Raw genomic sequence first — 10,948 nt, forward strand, 5'->3', positions numbered from 1 at the left:
GATTCTAAGAGTCACAGCCACACCTCCTCTCCTTGCAAAATGCAGAATGCACCCCATCTGCCTGGGACTAGCTCCTTGCATAGTCACATTTTTTTGCATCCCATCTCATAGTCCAAAGTTCTAGGTAAATTCTCTGTGTGTCTTCTCAGTGCAGCGGACCTGCATGGTCATGGTGGTTCCAGCAGGAAGACAAGGCTTTTTGATCTCATCCTGCACTGACATACCCATGATGAGCTAAAAGTAATCCAGCTGTGGTTTGATTTTGCAAAGAAAATGATGATGGGCTTCATTACTTTGTCCCTCAGGAAAAAGAACAAAAAAAAAAAAAGAAAAACAAGCAATGTACGTTGTGGCACCATGCTGTAACTAAACATTACTTCCTTTTAACTTCACTGGAATAATATTAATCCTTAACAAGAGGCGGTATTTACTATGACATTGATTTTTATATAAACATACTCACACATTCTGTACCTCTGAAAAGGAAATAAACTGCTAACCACAGAGTTCATTCCTGAAGGAATTTTCTGTCTACAGATGGTCAGGAAGTGTGAATTAAATCACTTCTACTACAAGAACTGCGAATGGATTCTGGATTTCTGTAGCCTCAACAGCAGGATATGCCCACCACCCTGCACTTCCTTTGACTTCAGCAGGAACCAAGGACATTCCACATTAGCCAGGACTGACACTGGTGTCAATGAGTAACCCATCCCCATCCACAATGGGTTTGTGTAGTACACAGCAAAGATTATCTGTACGTATTTCAGATCAAACAGCCAACAAGATTTTAACCTAATTTCAAGCACTTCTTTAGCAATCAACTAGAAAAATAAATGTAGTGAAGGTTTTTCTGATGGTGGTTCAGGTTCATTATGGCTCAGAAAATGCTGCTGATATTTTACAGGATACACTAAGAGAGTGTTAAGTGGCCATAACATTATTAGCAACTGTTGGCCTAAAACTGAAAAGAAAAAAAAAAAAAAAAAAAAGATGGAGTAGAATCTGTAGGGAGTTTTGTTGGTAGTGGTGATTGAGGTTTGGTTGGTTGGTTGTTTTTTTTTTTTTTTTTTTTTTAAATCAAAAGGCTCCCTATTCTTAACCAGCTGCATTTCAATCAGTTTTACTGAACACTGAATGTAGACAGAAGAGGACACCTAGAAAGAATATATGTTATTCCACCCCAAGGGTAAGGTGGCAGCTCCCTCAGAAAAAAAGCTGATATAACAGAAAAGAGGTGAAGAACCACAATCTGTATGTTCAGATAACAATGCAGCATTTGTTCCCTGTAACATTTAAAATCACTTTTTCTAAGAACAAAAAGCACTCACAGGTTGCACTATGAGTTCAGCTCGCATCAGGCAATCCGAACAATTTTGCAAAAGCTCTTGAATGGTGTTCTGACGTCTGGAAACTGTACAGGTCCCATTCTGACTGTTGGTGGGGAGAAGAATAAGACAAAGTAAGTACAAAGTAATCACACATCATAAAGAGAAATGTGAAGTAGAAATTCCCAACAGCTACAGGAAGTGACATGAAATAATAAATCCAGTTAAGCTTCATGGAGACAAATGTGCTTGATCTGTGTGTCCCTATACACACACACAACTTTGCTGCAGTTCAATGCTGATTCCACAACAGCAGATTCACGATTCTGCAGTAGCAGACATGGAGTAACTTCACCATTGGATTGAGCAGAAGATGGAACCTCATATGTGGTTAAGAGAAAGGTTTTCCTCCGATACAGGTATTTGCAGCTTTGATAAATGAAATTTTGACAGTATTACAGTACGAATGAATTATTCATGATCTTTCTTAGAGTCCATAAATTAGAATGTAACCTTTACATTACATTATCATACATGCTATCACACAAGCCATTGAACTTAAGACTGTAAAAGGAAAGCAGGCTCCTCTGCTCTTCAAGCACATGAGCACACAAGTCTATGCAAGTATACGAAGGGCCCTTTTATCAGTGGAAATAATAAAAGACTAGTGCAGTGTCTTAAAAAGGCATTACAAGATGCTTAAGCTACTACAAAAACAGATGTAGGAGCTGGAGTCAGAGTACTTGCTTTCTTACAAAGAAGTAAAAGGGGAGTTTTGTGGTTCCAAGTAAACTCCCGAACCAAAATCACTAGTGGGGGAAAAAGCCAAGGTAGATAGCAGGCTCATTATTGTTGTCTTGCACATAATCTCCTGCATCCATCCCGCCAGAAGGCTGCCATTCCCGCATTTGCTCATCCTGGGACCCTGCCACCAAAGCGAGCCACTGCTAGTTGAATGTGGGTGAGGTGCTTGAAGCTAGGAATCATTCCCTGCTGATGGAATCAGAGCTCCCAAGCAAGCTCAGGCAGCTCCCAAACCCAAGCACTTGCCAGTGAAACTAAAATAAACCACTACTAAGAGACAGTAAGAAACTAGGATGCTTCCAAGCCTTGCCTAGTTTTCTAACTGCAGTGCTCACAGCAGGTAACCTTTTCCATTACAAATCACTCAAGGCCCAAGTCTTCCACAGAGCATTAACAGCTAAAAGTCTATCTTTGCAAACCTGCCCAACTCAGCAGAACCAACACATCATCTGGATTCAGTGGGAATCTTTCAACTGACTTCAGCAGCCTCTGATCATACTTAGTAAAAGGAGCCATGACACACAGTAGAGCTGTCCTTGGGAAGAAGCACCACAGTGAAGGGAAACGTTCACCAGCATCCTTTAAGAGCACTTTTGCGGTGCATGTAGTTTGTCATTCAGCAGCCTGCCGTTCTCCTACCAGCTCTTCTTGAGCAAGTGGAAAAAGTTTGAGCAAATTTTTAAGCTGCTTCTGTCAATACCTGGGAATAAACCTTTCAAGACAAAGAGACAGGACTGAAAAAATCACTGAGTGGCTTAAAACAAGTTGTACGCACACAACTCCTCACTTACACTGTAACCCTTTGGCTGCATAAATATTGCACCGTACTGTGTTACACATGCCCATATGCCTTGGAAACACCTTAAAGAAAATTGCACAACTGATTTTATGCCAGGCTTCCCCCATCAGCTTCCTTTTTAAAATCCTTCCTTCTCCTTAGGCATAGCTGTTGTGTTTGGATCTAGAAGCATGCAACTGCATCTAAAATTTACATTAATTATACCCACAATTATCCTCATTAATGAAACATAGTAAAGAAGAGAGAGGAATCTTACAAGTAATTTTCTCTTTTTAGAACATGAGAAGAGTATTTTTTTCTTCAATTGCTTTTTTAATCATCTCCTGACAGCTACAAATACCTGATGTCCAATAAAGCCAAAGGAACTATAGATGAGGACCAGACCTCTACTGTAATAAATCAGTGCATCTCTGTTGAGTTCAGTGTAACTCAGCTGACCTCAAAGGTCACTTTAGTGATAGTGAATTAGTTCACTTTACACTGAGAGGAGGTCTAAACAACGACTGCCAGTTAACAGAATAAGAAACTGTGAAGAAAAGGTATTTTCAAATAAATCAAACTCCTAGAATAATTTACAAGACACGAAAAGCAGAATTACAAGTACTCTGTGTTCATCCCAATGATATTAAAACACTACATCCAACATTATTGTCCAGATAATAAAAAAAGTTGGAAAGCTATAGATAGTCGAATACAGATGCACAGAATTGATTTAAAGGGAGGAGCAAACGCCTTGCACTGGGAAGCTTTAGTATGCCCTAATTAGATCTTCAAATGAAGATCTGTAAGTTCCTTGTTTAGAGTTCATAGGGCCCTTCACAAGGAGAAAGCAGAAAGTGTTTGAGGCTCTCCAATCTAGCAGATAAAGACATAACCAAAAATAATGGCAGAAGCTGGAGCAATACAAACTGAAATGAGAAAGAGCACGGTAGTTCAGCAATGTAGCTTTTAACACCCTGTATGCAATGTTTTTATTGTTGTTAGTTAATTATTTTAACTATTTTGTTGGTCAAAATACTGAGACTGATGCTAGGATAATGGATGAGAAGGCAGTATCCTGTTAAATGTAGCTGATGACACCAGGAGAACTAATGGCTTTCCCAGCCAGGGGAAATGACAGGCCTTCAATGGGAACGAGCAGATCAAAGCAGAAACCCCAATGCAGAGTAAGCAGACATCCAACCTGCAGGCAGAAGGAAAAATCCAGACAAAGGTATACCATATCCAACACAACGGTGTAAAGGGAAAAAAAAAATACTGGACCAGAAAAACTCAGGCAAACCCTAACCCATGAACATGCTAGGTGGCATCACAATGCAGAGGCACAAAAGAACCTGAATTTTCAAAGTACAACCTTGTAGCCTAGATTCTACATAAAAATACATTTATGACCCTCAAAGATGTAGGACCCTGACGATCCCCACACAAGGCAGATTTAGTGGATTGACAAAGGACTATTTATTGGTAATCTGTCATTTCATCTCATTTTGTTTACATGAAACTGAATGAGAATAAAGTAACATTTTGGTCATTGCAACAACTACTGGTGCTATGATGACATTTTGATTTAAATCTGGCAACATCAAAGCTCAAATCTGTGAATGGGGTCCTGCTGCACTAAACACTGCACACAGTAAAAACACGGGCCAGTTTTTCCACTTGATTTAGCACACCCTGTAAATAGTTTTCAGTGTTTTGAACCCTTCCATGTACCTGTGCAGAAAGGGACCCAACTGGAGCTTGGACCTTTTAGCCAGACTTATAGCACAAGAGCGCCAGAACTGCGACTAATAAATAAACACCTTTGTAAAAACCTGACTAATGGCCATACTGCTTTGGATCTTCAACCCCTGTGGAACAGGGCTGAGCCAAACAGCCTAGACTGCTTCAGACCTGAGCTGGTAACCTACTTGTACCAGCAACTCAAAATTTTAAGCTGTGACATGTATTTTGAAGGCAAGTCATGAATTTCAAAACAATGCTATTCATTATTAAACACTGAATTCATTATTAAAATTACTTCATTTTAATAGTCGTTAACTATTCAAGGAACAAATAGGGGGATAGTGCCTTTGTTTTAAAACTAAGAGAATACTTCAAAACACAGAGAAATCACTTTTGATTTGGGGAAGGCTACAGATCTTAAGATGTGGCCCTGCAGATCTCTACTGCCAGAAGAGCACCCAAAAAGAGACAGCATCATCATGTTGCCATCATTCTGCATAGGAAGCATGAGGCCTGCTCCCTGTCAGGGCAAAATGCGTTGTTCCCATGCCCTGCTGCAAGCAGGTTTTGTACAGGGCAATATTTGAGACACCTCCCTGCTGCAATATACCTGCTGAGCCGAGCTTGGCTATTGCCACACTGGTGAGTCCTGAATTTCTGAGCTAGGTTTGCACTTCTCTGTGAAGTGGTATGCTTGTGAGACATGTTGCTCCACAGAAAGAAGAAATAACTATTTCTGCTTGTTTTAAGCGGGACTGAGAGACACCCTCAAGGCCACACAATGAGTTGTGAGTGTGGCGATCAGTGCTTCAAGCACACCTGTGCCTATGTCCCTCAAGCACACCATGGGTGGCTACCACCATCACCAGCATATTTAAGAAGCTACAATATTTCTCAAATGACACATTCTGAATAAATGATAGACCCTCTGTAAACAATCAACTTCCACCTTTGCAGGTCCAACTGATCTGTTGCTAACGCAGGATGCACAAGGCGAGGAGGAAAGCCAACTATGCTCTGCTTCATCACTGCCTACCGCTGCTAAAAACACACAAACACATGGGGGCTGCTCTAGTCTCTGCCTCCATCAGCATCCAGAAGCTGCTGTGTCACCTGGGGGGCAGCGAGGGTCCAGAGGAGCAGGGGACACGCAGAAGAACATCCGTCCAGCAGTTCTGTGGAAATTGTTTCACGATTCCTTAATGCTTTGGAAGCATAAAAAAAGGATACTCTCAGCCCGAAGATCTGATTTAAGAGGGTACACATCAAGTCAGAATAGTGTCTGTTAATTTTTTTGGCTCCACAAAATATTTATACTTTTAAAAATCTGAAGCATTTTTTTCCATTGACAAAGGTCTTTTTGCAGGTCCAAAGTATCAAGCAACTCCCATAACTCAACATGGAGTCTGAAGCTGAGCAAAACAATAGCACCTCTCTCTTTTTTTTTTTTTCCATACACACAAACTTGTTTGAACAAGCAATAGATTCATCAAGGGATTACCCAGTACGCCCAGGCTAGGTGAGTTAAAAGAAAAACCTGAACTGGAACAGAAATCCCCAGCACGCAGGCTGCACACACCATCAGCTGAGCCACCTCGCACCCGCCATCTGCTAGCTGCATGTGTGCACCTGGAAATCCAAGTATTAAAAAATTGGTTTTAACACAAAGGAGATGTGTGACAAATAGAGAATCTCTGGAGAGAAACAGCTAACAGGTGAGCAATCAACTATCTGTAAAAATATAACCAGAAATTAAACTACTACATAACAGGAGGTTTTTTTACCCCTTAAAGACGGTGAATACAACTGTCAGAAAACATCAATAATTTGATAATGGGCTTTTCTCTGTTCATCTCTGCTCCTACTAGGATCAGCTTTGGCACAGTGCAGCCTCAGACACCTTCATATTTGGAAGCATAGGTCATGTACATAGGCCATGACATGATAAAGCTATCTTTTGAAGTTTATCATCGTGCATGATCAGGCTCTTAATCCCTTTAGAAATGTGCCAAAAAAAAAAAAAAAAAAGAAAAAGTCACCAGTGAAATCTTAAAACTGCCACGGCCACGTGAGCTCGGTGGAAGCAGGGTTTCACAAGGGGCCCTGCCACACCTGTCTGAAGAAAATTCTCACACCCCTGAGCAGGATTTCTGCCACTGGCATGAATCACCAGCAGTGAGGCCTGCCAGCTGCACCAGGCTGCAGGCACGTCCGCACAGCCTGCGCTGCCTCTCCCATCGCCAGCTCTACAAGAGGGAGGTGCAGGACCCAGCGTCCAGCCAGCACAGTGAGGCGAGGAGACAAGGCAACACGGCTCCTCCAACAACAGCCACCCAAAATACATCTGGCAAATGTTTTCATGCTTTCAAAGACACATAGAATAGCTTGCAATGGAACCAATCTCAGACAGGTACCTGTAAAAAGGTGAGTTAGGAGGGGTGCAAGTTGGTTTCCTTCTTATCTTGTGCAGCCCTACCAGCTGCTGTTAAGAGATATTTCCATGCTGGCTCAACCACGGGGCATGCCTAGCGAGCACGGCAGGCATTTGGCAGTTCAGATGCATTCTTTACTCTCCGTCTTCCTATAGTTTTGTTTGTCACTAGGGCAGTTGTCATGCCCAGCATGATACCGTGATTCATCTTGGGCAGGACCCTGCAGACCACTGCGAGGATGACCAGATGAACAAAAATGCAGCTTTGGACCTGTTTCCTCTAAGTCTGTCCGGCAGTCCCTGCCAGTAACATCAAGACTTGGGATCTGAATTTCTAGATCCTTTCCTAGTTTAAGGTGCTGGCGTTCCATTAACCTTTAAGCAAATCTTGTGCATAAATTAGTTTTTGCAGCAATGTATCACTTGGCAACCATGAACCTTATGACCTCTTTTCTCCCCCAATCTTAATAAAACTGCTGAACTTGCCGCTGTCTTTTTGTCTTCTCTCCCAGCTCATCACATTTTATCTCTCATAGCAAAGACATTGATAAATATTTGACTGATTCATTGGCAGTTTAGAAGTGCATGACTCAACGTCAAGCTGAGTATCTGTACTCAGGGCCAAGCTCATCCTGAGTTCCCAAGCCAGAAGAAACCGGGAATGTTGTAAAAGCACCTTGCTGAGCCCTAAGGGTAGGGAGCGTCTTATATTGCTCTGTGACTAATGTAATACTCAGCACAGACTTGTTTGGCAGAATACGCCCCAAAACTTACAAGACTAGACCCTAAGCTAAATCCTACTGCATTGAAAATTAAGGTACAGTAATTTTCTCCACTGAAAAAAGAAGCCTCAGTTTTTTCGTTCAGCAGCTGCCACTAAAATGTGTCACTAAACATATCAGATGTAACACAGTTATTAAAACCAATTCCACAGACTATGCAAGACAGTAACAGATGCAAGATCCTGCAAGCACAACCTGTACAGGATTTTGTGGATTTTCTGCACGCAGCACATGTGCAAAATCAGACTTGACTGCTTTTTTTCCCCATCAAATGGCAACAAACCCCTCATTTTCTACTTTGGGACATACTGTAATTCAAATCAGCACCAATCTAAAATAAGCCTGTGCAACTTAGTAATGTGCAAGCACATACATTTTTCAAATACTTATTCAAAACGTTTTGAATGGTCAGACCTTTACACGTACGAGAAGATTGTATGTAAAATACATATATGTATTTCAATCTAACAGGGGAAGTTAGTAACACGCAGAGACCTTGGAATAAAGGGAAAGGGAACTTTCATTGTAACATCCTTGCCAGTTACACTTTCCCAAAAAGGAGATATGAACATTATATTACAGAGAATAAATGAAACTATGTTGATAGAAGATCATTAACTTCTTCACCAGGCCTATCCTCTCCGTTCTTGCTAAGACACCACTGAAAGCTAAAGAAATAAAAGCCTAACAGACTGTGGGCTAGTTTAAAATATGTAACAAAAGCCAAAGAATGCTAAATTGAAGTATTTCTCCTCTAGTGAAAGTCAGGACTAATAGGGAAGGCACACCAGTGAATCCACTGTAGTTGCACCAGAGTGAAGACTGGAAAAAGACCAGGGAGGAATTAGCATGCTCCGCCATTTATTTTTCATGCCTGTCTCTTAAAAGCAGTAAAGGTATTTACAGTGGAGCACCACTAGCAAAACAGACCCTCAAAAATGCAACACAGCTACAGCGTTTCAGAATCCTAGCATGTGCAGTCTCCCTTGGTAAGGTATTGAATTGTTCTCATTATACTTCGATAGGCATTCTCATATTGACTGCAGCAGTGGATAGGCATGTTACAGCAGCAGCTAATCATAACGCACACAGCAAACCAAGACTGAAATGAAGAACTACGAAATGTGCAAAGTAATAAACAAACATAGGTAGAATGCAAGTTATGTCCTGCATTCAGTGGTCCTCTGGCAACAGATCTGAAACACCTAAACAGAGCTCTTGGCACTGACTAGGGTTATCCTAATTCTCAACAGCCACTTACAGGTATGCTTATTTCATAAAGCCTACAAGTTCTCATCTGCTGTTTACTTGCTGTATGTGTTTAACTCTCATCCTTCTGCAATCTGATCAGGATGTCAGTAAAGTTAGGGCTTGTAACTTAACACAAATTACATGACAGCACTTCCAAATCATTTCTCAAGTCAGTGGCATCGATAATTAGAGCTACAGGTTTAACAGAACCGCTCCATGTGTTAAAAAAAATAATAAAAATAAATAAAAAAATAAAGCCTAACGGCCAGCAGTGTTCTGTATAGGTGGCTATCAGACACCAATGTCATTTCCTTCAGCGACTGGCAAGGGGATTCACAGACAGGTCTCCATAACCACTGTGCTTGGTTTTCATACATTTGGAGCACCTCTTGGCCCCAAAAAGGCTTTGCCAAAACTTCAACCGTGCAGGCTGCCGTCCTCCCTGCAAGGTCTCCGCCGCGCTGGTGCCAAGAGGGGAGGCAGAAGGCGGAGGACAGCCTCGCCCTTGCCCAGCCTCGAACCAAACTGGAGGCTGAACAAGGCGCAGGCTCCCAGCAAACTGTTTTACGTGCCAGGATGGATCAGTTGGGTCAAGCACAGACACCAAGACCCCGCTCCGCTCTCCACCCCATCACCCTCCCCACCGAGAGCCCCCCCAAAAAATCAAACCTAACGAGGAGGTGAACAACAGCCTCCCGCACCTACCCGTACCCGTCGGAGGCATAGTCCCCCCCGTAGGTCTTCTGGTAGTAGTAGGTCTTGTGCGTGTGGGTGCCGCCGCCACCGCCGCCCACCACATGGGAGCTCATCTCGTAGCGCAGGTCGGTGCCCGAGTCGGCCCGCGCCATGCGGCCCAGCGTGTTGAGCCGCGGGTGCGAGCCGCCGTTCATGCTCATGGCGGCGGGCGGGACGGGGGTCGAGGCGGGCACAGGGGGGACAGACGAGCCGGGGCCAGAGGGGGGAGCGGCATTCACCGCCCGGAGGGCCCCAGCTGACGGCAGGCAGCCGGGGAGGGCGAGAGCAGGGAGCCGGGGAGGCAAGGTGCAGGGCGGGGGGCGCCGCCGAGCGAGGCTGCGGAAGGTGCTGGTGGTGGTGGTGGTGGTGGTGGTGGTGGTGGTGGTGGTGGTGGTGGTGGCGGCGGCGGCGGCGGCGGCGGCAAGAGCAGAGGTGCTGTCCCTTCCCCTCCCCGCCGGCACAGGAAAGGCGAAGCCACACCTTTCGGCGGAGTTTTTAAGCCGCCACCTCCTCCTCCTCCTCCTTCAGCGGCCCCGGCCTCCCTCCTGCCCTCTTTCCTAGGCCGGCCTCCGGCTTGCTGTGGCCCCGGCCCCCCGGCCGGGCCTTCCACCTGCCGGGGTGCCCTCACGAGTTTTCGGTGTGGAGGTCGGAGCCCCATTAAAAACCTCAAATGGAATTTGTGTCAGCTCAGCCGCCTTCCTCTTTCAGACAGACCTCCAGGCACTGCCCAGCCTCCCACAGCACTGCATTGAGGATGGCCGGGACAGGGGGCTACAACACACCCAACCTCCTACAACTCCAGAAGGCACCCTGCACCCAAAAAAGACAGCAGCAGTTACATCAGCACGGTTACATCGAGGATGACTCTGGTCCACAGTCAGCAGCCATATCCCCCCAGCCCTAAACTCTTACCACGTGCTCGTTAGGAAAATAGTATAAATTATTTTTAATCAATTCACAGACACACAGAGTCCCACAGCTGGGAACACTGTCCGTATTCCAAGCCCAATCCATTTCTACAACTGTCCTGAAACTTGCACATCAATGAATGAAACGTTTGACTTGTATAGTGCTGTATCTGTGGCTGTGAAAC

The 10,948-nt window shown here is 44.1% G+C and overlaps 1 protein-coding gene across 2 annotated transcripts in view; it reads right to left on the reverse strand.

Annotated features, from left to right (window-relative positions):
* The window catches only part of DSP (desmoplakin), a 40,443-nt gene extending 30,007 nt beyond the window's left edge, over positions 1-10,436 (reverse strand). The window contains exons 1-2 of one of the 2 annotated variants that reach the window (XM_035560343.2): positions 9,826-10,436; positions 1,332-1,434 (exon numbers count right to left, since the gene is read on the reverse strand). In XM_035560343.2, coding sequence (XP_035416236.1) covers positions 1,332-1,434; positions 9,826-10,016 — 294 coding nt within the window. In that variant the 5' untranslated portion in view covers positions 10,017-10,436. The remainder of the gene's footprint in view (positions 1-1,331; positions 1,435-9,825) is intronic. The other variant, XM_035560344.2, reaches the window with a different exon arrangement.
* Positions 10,437-10,948: the final 512 nt, after the last annotated feature.

The sequence above is a fragment of the Cygnus atratus genome, chromosome 2 (genome assembly GCF_013377495.2).
Source record: "Cygnus atratus isolate AKBS03 ecotype Queensland, Australia chromosome 2, CAtr_DNAZoo_HiC_assembly, whole genome shotgun sequence".
In the NCBI taxonomy this organism is placed as follows: domain Eukaryota; kingdom Metazoa; phylum Chordata; class Aves; order Anseriformes; family Anatidae; genus Cygnus; species Cygnus atratus.